Source organism: Puma concolor, chromosome D3 (genome assembly GCF_028749965.1).
Source record: "Puma concolor isolate L17-30 chromosome D3, mPumCon1.1.hap2, whole genome shotgun sequence".
NCBI lineage: Eukaryota > Metazoa > Chordata > Mammalia > Carnivora > Felidae > Puma > Puma concolor.
In genome coordinates, this window is record NC_141678.1 from 29120440 (window position 1) to 29139005 (window position 18566).

The 18566-nt window shown below is 50.8% G+C and overlaps 2 protein-coding genes across 3 annotated transcripts; both read left to right on the plus strand.

The window, feature by feature from the left end:
* The first annotated feature begins 6070 nt into the window (after window positions 1-6070).
* On the plus strand, window positions 6071-14616 carry LOC112870317 (tubulin alpha-3 chain). The gene is made up of 5 exons (XM_025933468.2): window positions 6071-6200; window positions 10167-10389; window positions 11275-11423; window positions 11737-12417; window positions 14228-14616. Exons 1-5 carry the CDS (start codon window positions 6198-6200, stop codon window positions 14522-14524), a joined length of 1353 nt encoding a protein of 450 aa, XP_025789253.2. The 5' UTR covers window positions 6071-6197; the 3' UTR covers window positions 14525-14616.
* Window positions 14617-15410: 794 nt separating this feature from the next.
* On the plus strand, window positions 15411-18195 carry THAP7 (THAP domain containing 7). Of its 2 annotated transcripts, XM_025933491.2 has the most exons (5): window positions 15412-15530; window positions 15703-15782; window positions 16203-16358; window positions 17153-17293; window positions 17481-18195. In XM_025933491.2, the coding sequence occupies exons 2-5, from the start codon at window positions 15703-15705 to the stop codon at window positions 18043-18045; spliced, it is 942 nt and encodes a 313-aa protein (XP_025789276.1). In that variant the 5' UTR covers window positions 15412-15530; the 3' UTR covers window positions 18046-18195. The 2 variants fall into 2 exon arrangements, with proteins under 2 accessions (XP_086538473.1, XP_025789276.1); XM_086682347.1 differs by lacking the exon at window positions 16203-16358 and having other exon boundaries at window positions 15411-15530.
* The last annotated feature ends 371 nt before the right edge of the window (window positions 18196-18566 follow it).

The following is an 18566-nucleotide window of genomic DNA, read 5'->3' on the forward strand; positions in this document are numbered from 1 at the left end:
AAGTCTTTCCAGAGACGTTTTTACAGTTCCAATCCTTCAGGCTTGGGACAACTGATGCTTCCTTCTTCTTATTGCTTATTGCTCCCTTCTGCCTGCCCAGTTTCTACAGCTCCAAAGCCAGAGAGTAGCATGCCTTGACCATGTTCCGCTTGCTCTGAGAATTCCTGTCAGCACTGGATTCCATCGTTTAAAAAAAAAAAAAAAAAAAAAGGAATTATATATGAAACTTCTGCAAAAATACATGCTTATTCAATATAATGTATGGTTATTAACAGAAGCTTTTAGCATAACAGAAACACCACAGACTTTGGAATCAGGCCTGGGACCAAATCCTGAGTCCATCAACATGGGATCTTCTGAATTGGAGAGCAACACCTGTCTAGATGCAATGTTCCATTTTCCTATTCCTTGACTGTTATTAGTCTAATCTCCCTAGCCTAGATCTTCTCAGTTTTAAGGGCAATACTTCGGGGCACCTGAGTGGCTCAGCTGGTTGAGCGTCTGACTTCGGCTCAGGTCATAATCTCACGGTTTGTGAGTTCGAGCCCGGCGTCGGGCTCTGGGCTGACAGCTCAGAGCCTGGAGCCTGCTTCGGATTCCGTGTCTCCTTCTCTCTCTGCCCATCCCCTGCTTGTGCTCTGTCTCTCTGTCTCTCAAAAATAAATAACTGTAAGGGAAATCTTCTAAATCCTTACAGTTCGTGTAAAACCATTCCCAGGGCTCAGCCTGGTCTTTCTGTGAAATGAGGCTAAAATCTCCCACCCAGAATCATTGTGAAGATGGGATGAGGTAGCAGACCCCACAGAAAAGGCCTATGTAGAGAAAGACACTACTGGTGCTAGTATCCTTCCCCTCACTCCCCGTGCCTTTTCATTTGTTATTGAGGAATAACGTTTATGCTGAAAAGTGCACATGGATTGGGGTGTGAATTTCCACAAACAGCACAGACCTATGCAACCAACCTGCAGGTCAAGAAATCACAGACCCCAAGGAGCTCCCCGGAGCCCCTTCCCTTCCCTATTTTCATAGTTTGGGGACTAATGACATTGTCATCCATAGGAGAGAAGCTGCCCTAAGGATTTTCTCCAAAACCTTGTGTGTACCAGCAAAAACCAGCAAAGTTCTCAGAAGGTGGTAATGTATTGCCTTGTAATGGGTTTCTCCTCAGGATATCCAAGTGGACAGAGAGTTTGATGACCTCGCTATCTCAGTGAAGGTAATTCTTCCAGCACTTTATATCAAGACTGCTGCCCACAGAGTGGAGTACGAAAGACTTGCCTCCAGTCTACACCCCGTCCCTACTGGCGTCTGTCCCTAAGTGACTGCGGTATGTGGCTTCCTCTCACAATGGCCACTTCAACTTCCATGTGGAGAGTTCTTGGCCTCATGATGCTTTATTACCACTTGAGTCTGCAGTGAGTCCCCATGTCAGCTGGGTGGTAAGTCTTGTGGAGCCTGTCTTCATGATGACTCAGACACTTGTACCCTCCTCTCCATCCCATGGCCTCTGTTAATGCAGAGGGTGGGCCTTCCTTTGCTCACACTAATTTCCGAAACATGAACTTGTGCTGTGTGCTACATGTTGAGCTGGGTATGGGGTCAAAGATCTCCAAAGTTCCTGCCTTGGTGACTTCAAGAGACCATGAAAATATAAGGTGGTGTGTGACTGGCATTCCCAAACTCAACTTGCAGAGCGCAAACTGACACAAGGTTTTTGGAAGGTTTTATGTACCAAGAGCCTTAAAACTGCCTATGCCCTTTGATTCAATGGTCTGACTAATCTGCTCTTCAGAAATAACCAGAGATGCATAAAAATATTGATGTCCAGGGGTGCCTGAGTGGCTCAGTAGGTTCATGCGTTCGAGCCCCGCATCGGGCTCTGTGCTAAAAGCTCAGAGCCTGGAGCCTGCTTCAGATTCAGTGTCTCCCTCCCTCTCTGCTCCTCCCTCACTCGTGCTCTCTCTCTCTCTCTCTCTCCCTGTCTCTCACAAAAATAAATATTTTTAAAAGTTTCACAAAAAAATATTGATGCCCAAAAATGCTCACTGAAAGGCTGTTTATAATATGAAAATTGGAAATAATCTAGATGCCCAATAACAGGGGACTGATTAACTAAGAATTGGAACTCTGCAATCATTAAAAGCCAAGCGTTCAAAAAACATTGAACACGTTAACAGTTTATGAAAAAGCACATGGTTAATGTTAAGTGAGAAAATCAGGATTGAAAAAAAATCACATGGTTTGTCTGGCAATTCCTTAAAAGTTTGAACCTGTAGCTTATCACAGACCCAGCAATTCGTGTCATAGAGAAATGAAAACATGTGTTCACAGCAGCTTTATTCATGATATCCACAAAGTACAAATGTCCACCAACTGATGAATGGGTAAATAAAATATGGTGTAGGGGCACCTGGGTGGCTCAGTCAGTTGAGCAACTGCCTTTTGATTTCGGCTTAGGTCATGAGCTCACGAACCTTGGGATGGAGCCCTGCATCAGGCTCTGTGCTGTGCGTTGGTGGAGCAGAGCCTGCCTCGGAGTCTCTCTCTCCCTCTCTCCCTTGCTCTTTCTTTCTCTCAAAATGAATAAAATAAACATTAAAAAATAAAATAAAAATGGTATGCCCATACAATGGAATATTATTTGGCCATAAAAAGAAATGAAATTTGAGGTGATGATAGCATTCTAAACTTGCTTGTGGTAATGGCTGCACAACTCTGTGAATACACCAAAAGTAATTGGACACTTTAAATAGATGAATTGTAGAGTATGTGAACCGTATCTCAATAAAGCTGTTTACAAGAAACAGGAGTGAAGGATCATGCTACCACAGGAATGTATCATGTAACAGGAGGAATGTGTCATGCTACAACATGAATGAACCTTGAAAACATGATGCTGTGAAAGAAGCCATTCACAAAAGACCACATATTGTATGATTCTGTTTATAGGAAATGTCCAGAATAGGTAAATCTACCAAGACAGAAAGTAGATTAGAAGTTGCCTAGGGCTGGGGCGCCTGTGTGGCTCAGTGGGTCGAACATCTGACTCTTGATTTCAGCTGATTGTGATCCCAGGGGATTGAGTCCTGTGTCCTGTGTCTCCATGCTGAGCATGGAGCCTTCTTGGGATTCTCTCACTCACTTGCTCTGCTCCTGCTCTCTCTCTCTCTCTCTCTCTCTCTCACACACACACACACACACACAAACTCTCTCTCTCTCTCTCAAATAAAATTTAAAAGAAGTTGCCTAGGGCTAGGGAGATGGGAGGGACTGGAGGTTCGCAGCGAAAGAGCATGGGTTTTTTTGGAGATGATAAAAATGTTCTAAAATGGATTGTGATGGGGCACCTGGGTGGCTCAGTCAGTTATGCATCCAACTCTTGATTTTGGCTCAGGTCGTGATCTCACGGTTTGTGGGTTTGAGCCCTGCTTCAGGCTCCCCGCTTACAGTGTGAAGCTGCTTGTGATTCTCTCTCTCTCTCTCTCTGTCTCTCTCTCTCTCTCTGTCTCTCTCTCTCCACCCCTCCACCACTCATGCTCTAAATAAATAAATAAATAAATAAATAAATAAACTTAAACAAATAAGTCACCTACCCTAACTTTACAAATGGATTGTGGTGATGGTTGCACAACTCTGTGAATATACTGCAAACCACTGGATTGTACACCAGTTTAAATGGGTGAGTTGTGGGGCACCTGGCTGGCTCAGTTGGTAGAGCATGTGATTTGATTTCAGGGTTGTGGGTTTGAGCCCCACATTGGGTGTAGAGATTACTTACAAACAAAAAACATATTTTTTAAAAAATGAATTGTATGGTAGGTGGATTATATCTCAAGAAAGTTGTTACTAAAACAAAAAATCATATTGTTGGATCCAATTTTGTAAAACCCATGTATAAGTATATACACAGGGGGAAAAAAACTAAGAATACCTTGACATATTAATAATGTTTAGCTATAAGGTGTGGGTTTGGGGATGATTTTTATTTTCCTTATGTTATTCTTCATTTCCTACACTTTCTCCTCTGAATATGTGTTACTTTTAAAACCAGAAAAAATAAGTAGTACTTTAAAATGTGATACAGGCTACAATTCAGTTATGTATGTGGAATGATTGGAGCCGTGAGGGTGGAGGAGGGTGTTATAGACTGAATTGGGTCCCCCTGCCAAATTCCTACGTTGAAGGCCTAACCCCCAATGCGACTATATTTGGAAATAGGAGGCAATTAAGGTTACATGAGGTCATAAAGGTGGGACCCTGATCTGACAGGATTAGTGTCCTTGTAAGAAGAGACACCGAGAGCTTGCTCTCTCCTCCCACCCCTATAGGCAGACACAGCAAGAAGGGAGCCTTCTGCAATCAGGAAGAGAGCCCTCGCTAGAAACCAACCCTTCCAGAACTTGACCTTGCATTACTCTCCTAGCCTTTAGAACCGCCAGAAAATAAACTTCCGTTACTTATGCTACCCAGTCCATGGTGTTCTGTTATGGCAGGTGACCTAAGATAGAAGGATTCACTCTCTTGGAGGGAAGAAGCAGGGAGGGTTTCTCCTGGTTTCCCTGGCTCTCCGTTGACCTCCTTCCATCTCCCTCCTCCCTGCCGCCAAAGCTATCTTTCTTTCAACGTTTATTTATTTTTGGGACAGAGAGAGACAGAGCATGAACGGGGGAGGGGCAGAGAGAGAGGGAGACACAGAATCGGAAACAGGCTCCAGGCTCCGAGCCATCAGCCCAGAGCCTGACGCGGGGCTCCAACTCGCGGACCGCGAGATCGTGACCTGGCTGAAGTCGGACGCTTAACCGACTGCGCCACCCAGGCGCCCCCAAAGCTATCTTTCTAAGGGCCGACCTAATCATACTATCCAAATGTTCCCAAGGCCTACAGAAAAAGCCCAGCTCCTCTACCTGCTGTGTGCCACTGCAGGAGCAGAGTTCCCCGCTCTTCTGTAAGAAGTTAAGGGTCTGCTCCAACATGCTCTAGGGAATCACCAGAAAGGATGTTGCATTCTGGTGATAAGTTTGGGGTTATGCCAGAATTCCTTTTACCCTGCTTTTCTCAGAAATAAATACACAGTGGATCCCAAAGAAAGTTAAGTCAGTCTTTACAGAATGGAAGAATCAGGTGATTGTACCAAAGTTCCCCAAAATGGACACTGCACTCCAACCCAGCCTTGGCAGGGGAGCCTGGGGTATACCCTCCAACTCCCTTGTCCCCAGAAACTCAGAAATCCCCAGATTAAAGAAGTAATCAAGTCCTGCCTGGTTCCTGGGCGCTGGATGGCAAAGGCCTTTCTGCACCGGAAAAAGGGTGGACAAGAAAGCCGGGTGCAGATTTTGGGTATGAAGCTGGCATCCATCTTGTTGGTTGTTAGTCTATCTCAAGTCTCTTGAGATAGAACACACCTCCGTGGACCAGATGAAGCCACTTGAAGTAACAAAGTAACATCTGTGAACATGACTTCATGAGCCTCCAATCAACAGCGTCCACCTTCTCAGGAGACCCCCCCCCCGCCCCGGGCCCCCGCCCTGCCCCCAACTTTCCCCGTAAAACCCCTCGTTTATAAGCCATCAGGAAGTTCGGGACGTTGAACACTGGTTTTACGTTCTCCTGGGTGGTGCCACACCAACAAATAGCCTATCTTCAAGGCAAAAACTTGGTGCAAGTCTTTTATTGGCTTGCGAAGCACGGGAGAGCAGCTCTCCTTTGCATTGGTTACTGGTAGATGGTGGGCAGGCCTTGAGAGGGTGTCTCGTTTGCAAAGACCGGAATCACGAGCAGACAGGTGAGTGGGCCTGGGCCTCCAAGCAAGAAGGCAGCACAAGCTTGATGTGAAGCCACGCTCACATTGAGGGCTTACGTGCACGAAAATGTGCTATGTCCCACGCAGAGAAAACCGTGACCACTCCCACCTAACATCCGAGGATGCATCAGAATGTTCGGCTTTGGCTAGGCCACAGCCTTCCCGCCAAAGCCATATCCAATCAGAAAGCACCATACTCCGCAAGTCAAGTAATGTCCAATCAGAAGCGGGATTCCAGGCCTAGGTCCGCCCCGAGGCACTGAGGACCAATGGGCACCTGGGCAGCGGCGGGCCAATCCCGGGCCGGGTGCACCGCGCAGCAGCTGCAGTTGGGCGCGTGGCATCGGTGGCAGCGGTTGAGGTCTGGTGACGGCGTTGGGTAGCAGCTGAACTCACCATGGTGAGGCCCCCGCCGGCCACTCTCGGTTCATAGAGGCCCAGGCAGGAGGGAGGATGAAGCCCGCCACATGAGGCCCCTGGGTGGGGCAAGACTGGGACAAATCCTAGGACCGGGGCTCTGTGTGTGTGTGTGTGTGTGTGTGTGTGTGTGTGTGTGTGTGTGGCGGGGGAGGGGGGTGGAGATCGGGGGAAAGAGGGGGCTGGGCTGGGCACGGGAGGCCGAGGGCTGCCCGGACGAACAGATGATAGTCCTCTCGCTTGTTCTCTGGGTGTGCGAACCCTGAGGGCAGCGGCAACCTGCGTCGTGGTAATGTCCCGGATGAAGGGGGTCGGCAGGTGCAGATGTCTTCTCGAAAATTGTAACTTGGGGCGCCTGGGTGGCGCAGTCGGTTGAGCGTCCGACTTCAGCCAGGTCACGATCTCGCGGTCCGTGAGTTCGAGCCCCGCGTCAGGCTCTGGGCTGATGGCTCAGAGCCTGGAGCCTGTTTCCGATTCTGTGTCTCCCTCTCTCTCTGCCCCTCCCCCGTTCATGCTCTGTCGCTCTCTGTCCCAAAAATAAATAAACATTGAAAAAAAAATTAAAAAAAAAAAAAAAAAGAAAATTGTAACTTTATGAGCCAGGTTGGAAGCTGGGTGACCTTGACTTGTTGGGTGGCCTTGACTCAGTCTCTGAGGACAGCCGTTATGTTGGGTTCCTGAGGCCTGGAAGGTGGTTCTCAAACGTTGGGGTCCCAGGACATCCCTAGAGTATGTATGTATGTATGTATGTATGTATGTTAACGTATGTTTATTTTTGAGAGAGAGACACACACACACAGCACAAGTGGGAGAGGGGCAGAGAGAGAGGGAGACAGAATCCCAAGCAGGCTCCAGGTTCTAAGCTGTCAGCACAGAGCCCAACGTGGCGTTCGAACTCATGTGATATGAGATCATGGCCTGAGCTGAAGTCCAACACTTAACCGACTGAGCCACCCAGGTGCCCCTACAGTATTTATTTTTTTATAGAGTTTATTTGAGAGAGAGAGAGAAAGAGTGCAAGTGGGGGAGGGGCGAGGGAGAGGGAGAGGGAGAATCCCAAGCAGGCTCTGCACTGCCAGCCCAATGAGCTCAACTCACAAACCATGAGATCATGACCTGATGGGGAAGCAAGAGTCATGCTTAACCGTCTTAGCCGCCCAGGCACTCCATGGACATCTCTACAGTGTAACAAATTAGGACTCCAAAAAGCCTTTGTTTATGTGGGTTATCTCCATAGTCATTTGCCATGTTAGAAATTTTGAAAATATTTATTTACTTTCAGACAACATGCTAACTTAAACACCAGATATCCAGGTTGCAATAGCCATAGTTTGTCGGCTCTTGCAAGGAAAATAACATTCTGTGAAAAAAGCTAGTTCAGTTGGCAACTGAAAGCACACAAGTGCTGTTTCTTCAAACAGCTGTATTTCAGCAGGTGCACAAGTGCTTTATGGATACTGTCCATTTTATCACAGTACTCGAGGGTGGATGTTTTATAAAATAATCATTTTTTGCTTCATCATGAATATTCTGAAATGAAATTGCCTGGTTTTTTTTTTTTTTTTTTTTTTTGGTCTTTTTACCGTGAGTGAATAAGGGTGAAGAATCTAACGAACACTGGTATAGTTTGGTGCCACTACCTTGATTTGTACTAGGGCATTAAGAGTTTTACCCACTTTTTTTTTTAAAGTTTATTGTTTTGAGAGAGAGAGCGTGAGAGAATCCCAGGCAGGCTCTGCACTGTCAGTGCGGAGCCCAGTGCGGGGCTTAAACTCATAAATGGTAAGATCGTGACCTGAGCTGAAGTTGGATGCTTAATTGACTGAGGCACCCAAGCACCCCAGTTTTACCCACTGTTTGATTATGCACCATCAGTGAACACGGTGAAATGTGAACACGGTGAAAAGGGCTGGTTATGTCAGTAGTCCTACTGTGAAATCGCTTTAATTTCCAATTACCCTGAAGAGGTCTGTGGATCTCTAGTGGCCTGAGAAGGCCAGTGATTACTTTGAGGACTGTTAGCGGGTAGGGGGATCAGTAGAAACAATTGACAGGAGGAAGAGAGCAGAAAGGTCTGCGCATTTGCTGTCTGGAAGCTGAAGCTTCTGGGTACATAGGGAACAAAGTAATCTGCCAAGAATATGAAGAGAGCAGTTGGACTGGAGCTTGAAAAGAAAGAGGATGAAGATAAGGCTGAGTAAAGTAAGGTAAAATTTTAATGATCCAGGTGAGGTTGGTGATGAATTTTTAATGGCTTTCTGTTGAAAGCTAGGAATGATTTCTCTGACTGCTTTTCGTTAGTTCCATTGGATAATCAGATGGAAGTGGCCTTGCAGATCATGTAGCACACCAGCCCCCATTTTGTAAAAGAAAAACCTGAGGGATTTTCTCAGGGTACAGAGCTTCCTGTGATCATACTAGGGCTGAGTCCGTAGAAGGCTAAATCAGGCATCCTGTGAAGCATCGGCTGCCTGGATTTAAGTAAGGCAAAATGAATAATACTGATCTGTAAATGGTGTGATTGTGTGGATTCCAAAAGACTTCCCAGAGTGTTGATGAATTTCTTCTCTGAAGGAGTGCATTCCTTGTCATTGGAGAAGTTCTTTCTGCAACTGAATAGTTCCTTCTGGGATGGATTCTTAGGGTATTGTGGCGTTACGTGAATCTCTATGCCCCTAATTGGAGAGTTGGTGTTTGTGTGATAAGAAACGGGACTTCAGGGGCACCTGGCTCAGGCGGTTAAGCGTCCGACTTCAGCTCGGGTCATGATCTCACGGTCTGTGGTTCGAGCCCCGTGTCGGACTCTGTGCTGACAGCTCAGAGCCTGGAGCCTGCTTCGGCTTCTGTCTCCTTCTCTCTCTGTCCCTCCCCTGCTTGTGCTGTCTCTCCATAATAAACAAACCTTAAAAATAAAAAAAAAAATTGCCTGCCAAACTTAAAAAACAGGACTTCAAGTTCTTGGTATTGTATATTAGGATTTAGGGTAGGTGGGACACCTTGAATTTTATTTGATCTCCTCTATGTATTTGTAAGGATAAGGTGTCTAAAATAGAACAAATGATTAATGACTGTACAGTTATGTTTATGGCAGGAAAGATAGGATACAGTCAAAATAGGTACTTTGAGTCTAAGGAAACCACCAAAGGACAGTGTGGTGTCCTACCATTTGTGATGTCTGGTTGCCATTAACTCCTAGCCTTGAGGTGAAGGGAGTGGTCACTAGAAGCTGAGAAGGTGGCTTTATCAAGAACACTGACTGCTGAAAGTTTGTGGCCTTGATAAACACACTCAGGGAGCCCATGGCAGTCCGGCAGGGTGGGAGCCAGGAAGTGAGCACCCTGACCACACTGTCCTCTAACCTCGCAGTCTCTTGCCGATGCCTGCCTTGGCTACTGCAACCAGAAGCCAGGTGCAAGGAAGCCCCTTTAATGCAGTCCAGATGGGTCAGCCTCCCTGAGCACAGCCCTGGGTGGAGAAAATAGAGGGTGGCTGTAGATGGGTAGATGGATGGCACACATATGGTGACCACGGGCACCTGGGCCATGGTGACCTGTGTCCAAGTCCACTCTTCCTCCCCTGATCTGTTACTTGTTACATTCTCTTTGGACAGGACACCATCAGAAACTAATCGCTATACTCTTTCGAGAATAACTGTGGCTGTATGGTGACTGTGGCTGTATGTGACTGTATGGTGTGGCGTTTATCATTGACATTACGTGTATGGTAGCAAACACTTTTGTGTAGGGGCTAAGTCCGGCACTTAGTAGCTAGGGTGGTTTAGAGCACCTCAGTTTTCATAGGGACTTGAAAAGGGTCACATAAGCCTTCTGGGAAAGCCATAGACAATGGGAAATACGTGTAGATGTGTGTGTTAATATGGTTTCCATGCCATATAGCGTCGGTTCCCTTGAAGACAAGGGGATCTCAACGTTTGTGTTCTGGTTCCCAGCGCGAGTGCATCTCTATCCACGTGGGGCAGGCAGGTGTCCAGATCGGCAATGCCTGCTGGGAACTGTACTGCCTTGAACATGGAATTCAGCCCGATGGTCAGATGCCAAGTGACAAAACCATCGGTGGTGGGGATGACTCGTTCAACACGTTCTTCAGCGAGACTGGGGCTGGCAAGCATGTGCCCAGAGCGGTGTTTGTGGACCTGGAGCCCACCGTGGTCGGTAGGTACTCGGGCACTTGGGCGGCTTTCCCGGGAGAGTGGGAGAGCCTCCCTGAAGCCCCCTCCGTGCCCTCTGTGCTCCTTTGAATCCTTTCTGCAGAAAGGACGGGGTGTACAAGTACACGCCTGTGGCCACATCAGGTGAGAAACTGAGGCTCCTAAGTTAGGAGAACCTAACGGACAGGAAAAACATAGGCTGGTAATAGATTCGCTCGTGGCCGCCTCAGCCCCGGGCAGGTGGTTGTGTAGACTCCACCTGCGGGGTGCCCAGGCACCGGTCCCTCCTTAACGCTGCGCACACCAAAATGCTGCTGCGTGAGAATCTTGACCCGCATCTGACAGAAAGGTAAGTAGAGAACATTCGTTGGCTTCCTCCGGATTAGAAGGCTGAAGTGGTTGCCAGGGAGAGCTGCCAGGAGAGAGCACCTTTCAGTGGCCACCCAGGGGAAGACAGGATGTCACCCTAAAGCCTGTGAGAGGCAGGCCACAGAGGGTGCCCTGATGGGACTGGCCGGCCAAGGTCATGCTGACCTGGTGACTGTCTAGTACGTAAGCGATTTTTTAGTTACACTCTTTGAGGTAGCTGTGGGTAGGAGGACATACGTATTATGCACGTGCAGAATCACCTGTGTGCGGGTGTGAGTGGTTTCCCTTCTTTGAGGACCAGTCAGATTGGACTTTGTACCTCCACTTGACACTACCTGCTGAGCCATAGATTGCTGTTGTGGTCTGCGTATGACGCAGAGACGTTTTCTACGAGACCCTGATGCCGCCGACCCGCGAGGAACGGCACGTGCTTGGTAGATCCCGACGGTCCCCAAACCCACCCCTCCTGGTGAGTTGACAACAGGCTTGAAGCCCTGCGGCCCACGTGTCCTCTTTGTAGATGAAGTGCGCACAGGGACCTACAGGCAGCTCTTCCACCCAGAGCAGCTGATCACCGGGAAGGAGGACGCAGCCAATAATTACGCCAGAGGCCATTATACCATCGGCAGGGAGATCGTCGACCTGGTCCTGGACCGGATCCGAAAACTGGTAAGGGGGTGCCGAGAAGGCTTCCTGCGGACGTTGCCCCGGACGGGAGGGTGTGCAGGGATTGCGACCAGGAGGTCGCTCTGGCAAAACCCCAGGCCAGAACCTTGAGTCCACGTTTCCCTTCACGTGTGGCTTCAGTGCGTCCGTACATCTCTAACGTCTGCCTTGCTTTGCTCCTGAGCGTCCTGCACGTGCGCTGTGGACGATTTGAATGTGTGATCATCCCGCAGAGACAAAGAAGCGAGCGTGGCTTGTCGGAGGTCGGCGGTGAGGCTTCCGCAGGCACTGACTCACGGTCTCTGGTTTCTCTCAGGCGGATCTGTGCACGGGGCTGCAGGGCTTCCTCATCTTCCACAGTTTCGGGGGCGGCACCGGCTCTGGGTTTGCGTCCCTGCTCATGGAGCGGCTGTCGGTGGACTACGGCAAGAAGTCCAAGCTGGAGTTTGCCATCTACCCGGCCCCGCAGGTGTCCACGGCCGTGGTGGAGCCCTACAACTCCATCCTGACCACCCACACGACCCTGGAGCATTCTGACTGTGCCTTCATGGTGGACAACGAAGCCATCTACGACATATGTCGGCGCAACCTGGATATCGAGCGGCCCACGTACACCAACCTTAATCGTCTGATCGGGCAGATCGTGTCCTCCATCACGGCCTCCCTGCGATTTGATGGGGCCCTGAACGTGGACTTGACGGAATTCCAGACCAACCTGGTCCCCTACCCCCGCATCCACTTCCCCCTGGCCACCTACGCCCCGGTCATCTCAGCTGAGAAGGCGTACCACGAGCAGCTGTCTGTGGCCGAGATCACCAATGCCTGTTTTGAGCCGGCTAACCAGATGGTCAAGTGTGACCCTCGGCACGGCAAGTATATGGCCTGCTGCATGTTGTACAGGGGGGACGTGGTCCCGAAAGATGTCAACGCAGCCATCGCCACCATCAAGACCAAGCGCACCATCCAGTTTGTGGATTGGTGCCCAACTGGATTTAAGGTAGGACTGGGTGATGTTGAGTGGCGTTACCGGTCAGCAGGCGGCCGACCAAGCACGGCATGCCCTTTGTAGGGGATGCCCTGTTCCATGGCAGCCAGCCCCTTGGTCATAAATCAGTGAGCCGGAGTGAGAATTTATTCAGTGGTGCCATTTGAACTCCCTTCCTGAGTTATCACATTGTGTATCTGCGTGAGAATTTTCTTTTTTAACAGAACAGAAAGTTTTTGGAAGGATTTTTGTTGCCGCTTCTGGGGGAAAGAATTAGTGTGGGAAAAATAGTTTGGACTTAGAAATGTAGCAATTTTCAAGGGCATTTTGATAATTTATGTGGATATTTGAAATTGGGGTATCACTGTAAACATCAGTGTTCCTAAATCCCACGTCATTCTTCAGGCATAAGGAAATTAAACCAAATCTAAACGTCCCATGCAGCATTTGATTTAACGAAAAATGGTCATGGATGTTTTTGGAAGAAACGGCAACGTACTCGTTTCTCTGTTAGTAAGATTGGCAAGTTTGGGCAGAGGCTGCCTCCAACACAGTTTGTGCCGGTCTTCCATCTGATACAGAATAGGAAACTTGCTGTAGCTCTTCAGCTTTGTCCAGTACTTGGACGCTAAGCTGTCGATGCTCTCCATCTGGGAAAACGTGCTTCCCTCTGCCTTGCTTTCCATGCCGCCTAGCTGGCTCAGACCTTACTGCTTCTGGTGGGCTTGCTGCAGCGGGTCCTTCACTAGCCCTTCCTATTCTGGGTTCAGGGATCGGCACAGTTGGCAGACCAGCCACGTAGAGTTTTATGTGGACACACCCACACCTGTTCATTGGTGTCTCGTTGGGGCTGCTTTTGTGCTCCAAAGAGAGAATTAAGTAATTGTGACAGAGACCATGTGGCCCACCCAGCCTAGAATATGTGCTGCCTTGCTCTTTTTTTTTTGTTAACACTTATTTTCATTTTTGAGACCGAGAGAGACAGAGCATGAACGGGGGAGGGTCAGAGAGAGAGGGAGACACAGAATCGGAAACAGGCCCCAGGTTCCGAGCTGTCAGCACAGAGCCCGACACGGGGCTCGAACTCACAGGCCGTGAGATCGCGACCCGAGCTGAAGTTGCACACCTTAACCAACTGAGCCACCCAGGCGTCCCTGTCTTGCTCTTTATAGACAAAGTTTGCCGACCCCAGCTCTAACTGACCCTGTGTATTCCTTCCTGCCCAAACCTCTGGTCGTGGTGTCTCCTGGTTTGGAAACTTAGAATGCCTCCCCTTTTGGACCCAGCCCTCGAATATCACCCCCTTTCTCCTACTTAGCACACACATAGGCCACCTCCTGTTGCGGTAGTAGCAACAGTCCTAGGACCTGAGGGTGTGCCTGTCGCCCTATTATGCACAGGCTGGCTCATTTGGTGGGAGACCGGGGGTATGATCTCCCCTGGTGATACAACCATAGTACTCTGAATCGAGTGGAAGAGGTTTCAGCTACAGAAATGAATCCCCATCTTGTAGAAGCCTATGGGGAAAATAACATGAGCAATACAAAGCAGCCTCCCCTTTTAGAAGAAACAGCCCTGTTACCTGAGCACCTGTCACATGTCTCAGTTGCTGGGACACAGCCCTTCAGGCAACTTGGGACTGAGCCGGGAGCCAGGGCTCCTTTTCCCCAGTTTTCCTGGTCTGGAAACCAGCACCCTGCTCACCTGACACCTTGCCTGGCACAAAGAAGGCACCTGCGTGTCTTTTGTTCCCATGAAAGCAGCTACCGTTTCTGGGTTTGACAGAAGTTGCACAGACTGTTTTCTTCCCCTTCTCTGGCAGGTGGGCATCAACTACCAACCCCCCACCGTCGTCCCCGGAGGGGACCTGGCCAGGGTGCAGCGGGCCGTGTGCATGCTGAGCAACACTACCGCCATTGCCGAGGCCTGGGCCCGCCTAGACCATAAGTTTGACCTCATGTATGCAAAGCGAGCCTTTGTGCACTGGTACGTGGGGGAAGGCATGGAGGAAGGGGAGTTCTCCGAGGCCCGGGAGGACCTGGCAGCTCTGGAGAAAGATTATGAAGAGGTGGGTGTGGATTCCGTGGAAGCAGAGGCTGAAGAAGGGGAAGAATACTGAACAAGTGCCTCTGGCAACCATCCTTTTGTATCATCCCCATGATAACATTACAAGATATGTTTATCTATTAAAGTTTGTATATTGAATCTTCATGTCCTTTGTGCTTTTGCCGTAATTCCCGATCTAGACACCTGCCTTTTCCAGGTGGATTTCCAGGGGAAAAACATGTTTCCTCTCAAAAAATTAAGCATGTCTGTATGTCTAGTTACCACTTTAACCCTAGAAAGAAAGTTTCAAAAGGCGTGGCTGAAGGAATTAGGAAGAATGCTTTGGTTACTTTAAATTTAGGCATTTCTTAAATCCTTCACCCATTTTTGATGTTCTTTGAAGAATGGAATAGTAATTTGGTTGTCTTCTAAACTGTGGAGTGGCTACTTTCACCCAGTCTTGTGGGAGGGTCCAGGGAGGCAGCCCCGCCCCAGTGCAAACTTATTTACTGTGAGGTTCTCATTCCTTGAATTTTTTTGATTTCACCTCTAACTCAGCCGCGTGCCTGTCAGAAGGAACTGTAACAGGGCTTTCTGCCCATCACCGCCCACCCATGGCACCTCTCCCGGAGTAAGCTATGGGCACTGAATTTGTCGGGTTATATTGATCACGTATTCTGGCCCCTTTTACTAGTTGGGAGTTTCCTTTTTGCAGTCTAGCCTTTCCCGGGCTGCCAGCGTGGATCCCGGGACCCTGCCGGTTTCCCGCTGCCGCGCCAGCAGACCCATACACTACGGGGACTCTGCGCCAACGACCGGGGCGCCGCTCCTTCGGTGCCGAGGTGTTGACGGCCAAGAGTTTGGCCTGAAAAGCCAAGAGCCCGAGTGTACTACCGCGCAGGCGCTCAGGGAGGGTGGGACGACGCAGACCTGGCAGCAACATTACGCTCCCGCCACTTCCGGTGCCCGCCTCGCCCCGCCCCTGGGTCGAGTGCCTCGCTCTTCCGAGTCTCTATGGTATCAACTTCCACCGCTCTCCACTCCTCGCGAGACTTCGGCGGCGCAGCAATGGCGAGATCGTGAGTGCCGCTGACGGGAGTCAGGAGAACGGGCTGGGACGGGGCTCGGGCGAGATCGGGCCGGGGGAGACCCGGCAGGCCACGGCCGCCAGGAGCGGAACGGCGGCTGGGGGCGCGAGGCCCTTCCGGGCCTGGAGAGCCGCCCACGAGCAAGCTCCCGCCTCTTCCCCAGATGCCGCGTCACTGCTCCGCCGCCGGCTGCTGCACAAGGGACACGCGCGAGACGCGCAACCGCGGCATCTCTTTCCACAGGTCAGCGCGCCTGCGTGCTGGCACGCGAAGGCTCACGTGTGCCTGCGCCGGTTTTACCCTCTTCGTGGAGCCACGATTGCGCATGCGCTTTCCTCTGGTTGGCGCGATGCTTGTATTTGTAGGGGGGAGAGGGGCGGGGCGGGTGCGACTGAGCCTAGGTGGGAGAAGAAGCATGGGAGGTCCACCAGCCTGCGTCCCTCCGCTTTCTGACTCTCACCTGCCAGGTGACGCTAAGGAAGTTGCTTTCCTCGAGGCCTCAGTTTCCTCATCTGGACCTTGGTGGGAGGTGTTTACCTGGCAGGGTTGAAGGGAGGTCTGGTGGTGGCGTGTGCATGACCAGTCCTTGCCGTCTGGAGTGCTTGAGCAGCTTCAGCCCAGGGCTACAGACACCCTGGTGCTTACTGGTTTGTGGCTCCGCAGACTTCCCAAGAAGGACAACCCGAGGCGAGGCTTGTGGCTGGCCAACTGCCAGCGGCTGGACCCCAGCGGCCAGGGCCTGTGGGACCCGGCTTCCGAGTACATCTACTTCTGCTCCAAGCACTTCGAGGAGAACTGCTTTGAGCTGGTGGGAATCAGGTGAGCCTCTGTGGCAGTGGTCACTGGGGCAGGGTTTGAAGCATCAGAGTAGTCGGCCGATTGGGGCAGCTGTACGGCCAGATGAGGACGATCCTGAAGCCACTGGCTGGAGCCCAGGCCGACCTGGTTACGCGGTGTGGCTGCTTTTTCCCAGCTTTGCACCTCGGTGACAGTAAGACCCACCCCCTCAGGGTAACTGTGCTAGAGACAGGAGAGGAAAACATTAGCTTTTTCAAAGGCTATTCTTTAGAACCCCAGTCCTCCCAGCAAATCCACAATGAAATTATTCTTTAAAAAAAAATTTTTTTTTTTTAATGTTTATTTTTGAGAGAAAGAGAGAGAGAGACAGAGCGTGAGCAGGGGAGGGGCAGAGAGAGAGGGAGACAAAGAATCCGAAGCAGGCTCCAGGCTCTGTCAACACAGAGCCCTGGTGCGGGGCCCGAGCTCTCGGACTGTGAGATCATGATATGAGCTGAAGGCAGATGCTTAACCAACTGAGCCACCCAGGCGCTCCCACAATGAAATTATTCGTTTTGGCTGGTCAGCCTAGTTCTAGTACAGTCTTTTTTTACACGTCTAATTTTGAAGAGCCCTGCAGGAAAGAGATTGGTGTAATTTTACCTAAAGTGGCATTCCCTAAACTAAGTGCTGGCAACATGCCTACCCACCTCCCACTGTGCTAGCATGGGAGAGCCTGATCTGGGGTGCTGGGGGCATGCTAGCTCTGTGCCCTGCAGCTGGCCCTGGGGGGCAATGCTTATTGTCCACCTTATCCAGGCTGTTTTTCCCCACAGCGGGTATCACAGGCTGAAGGAGGGGGCAGTTCCCACGATATTTGAGTCCTTCTCCAAGTTACGCCGGACAACCAAGACCAAGGGGCACAGTTACCCACCTGGCCCCCCCGACGTCAGCCGGCTCCGGCGATGCAGGAAGCGGTATGTGCTGTGGGTGGAGGGTGCCCCATTCCCACCCCAAATCTGAGAGACTGGGCTTTAGGATGTGTGCCAGCTTGCTGGACAGGGTTCTAAACCAGTAGAGTAGACTAGGGTGGGCCGGTGAAGTAGAGTCTGGCAAGGCCTTGGCCTGGCCTATTAGTGTCTCTCTCTCTCTCTTTTCTCTCAGCTGCTCTGAGGGCCGTGGGCCCACGACTCCATTTTCTCCACCACCACCTGCTGATGTCGCCTGCTTTCCTGTGGAAGAGGCCTCAGCACCTGCTGCTTTGCCTGCCTCTCCCACTGGGAGGCTGGAGGCTGGCCTCAGCAGCCCCTTCTCAGACCTCTTGGGGCCCCTGGGTGCCCAGGCAGATGAAGCAGGCTGCAGTGCCCAGCCCTCGCCGGAGCGGGAGCCAGAGCGGCAGCCATCCCCCCTTGAGCCACGGCCTGTCTCCCCCTCAGCCTACATGCTTCGTCTCCCACCCCCAGCCGGAGCCTATATCCAGAATGAGCACAGCTACCAGGTGGGCAGTGCCCTGCTCTGGAAACGGCGGGCTGAGGCCGCACTCGATGCCCTGGACAAGGCCCAGCGCCAGCTGCAGGCTTGCAAGCGGCGAGAGCAGCGGCTGCGGCTGCGGCTGAGCAAGCTGCAGCAAGAGCGGGCACGGGAGAAGCGGGCACAGGCAGATGCCCGCCAGACTCTGAAGGAGCATGTGCAGGACTTTGCCATGCAGCTGAGCAACAGCATGGCTTGAGTGAGGGGCTGCTGGGCCCGGAGCTGACTTGAGAGGTTGCCTCTTAGGGCTTCAGCCTCTTCCCCCCCTTAGAATCCACCTGGAGAAGGACCCCATCTGAGCTGTGTCCACCAGACCTGCCAGATGCCATAATAAAGTGGATTCTAGGAGGCCCTGCTATGTGGCTCAGCTAGGGGCTGGGGCCCCTCCCCAATTATCCAAGCTCTCAGCGGTGAAGAGCAGAAAATCCAGCTTTTTGCCCACCCCACCTCATGCAACTCCAGTCCCCACAGGGTTTTGAGGGACAGGATGGTGTGAGCAGAGGCCAGCAACAGTGCCAGGCACCCTCTCCTTGGTACCTGAAACAGCCCAGACAAAAGTAGTCTAGTCCCTTTGAAAACAATTCTGAAACCCAGGCCAGAGTCAGTCTCTTTACAAGGACACCTGCATGGCTTTTATCCACTAGCCTAATCTGCCCAGCAGTCAGTAGGGTACAACATCTGAACCCCAGCCTGCAGACCAGCCACCCACTTACATTGGGC

What these genes read in the sequence shown, in the direction of transcription:
- LOC112870317 (XM_025933468.2), top strand. An exon ending in CCTGGAGCCCACCGTGGTCG is followed by an intron (nt 10,390 to 11,274) that starts GTAGGTACTCGG and finishes TCCTCTTTGTAG; the next exon opens with ATGAAGTGCGCACAGGGACC. An exon ending in TGGACCGGATCCGAAAACTG is followed by an intron (nt 11,424 to 11,736) that starts GTAAGGGGGTGC and finishes GGTTTCTCTCAG; the next exon opens with GCGGATCTGTGCACGGGGCT.
- THAP7 (XM_025933491.2), top strand. Translation starts at nt 15,703, where the DNA reads ATGCCGCGTCACTGCTCCGCCGCCGGCTGCTGCACAAGGGACACGCGC. An exon ending in CGCGGCATCTCTTTCCACAG is followed by an intron (nt 15,783 to 16,202) that starts GTCAGCGCGCCT and finishes GTGGCTCCGCAG; the next exon opens with ACTTCCCAAGAAGGACAACC. An exon ending in CTCCGGCGATGCAGGAAGCG is followed by an intron (nt 17,294 to 17,480) that starts GTATGTGCTGTG and finishes CTTTTCTCTCAG; the next exon opens with CTGCTCTGAGGGCCGTGGGC.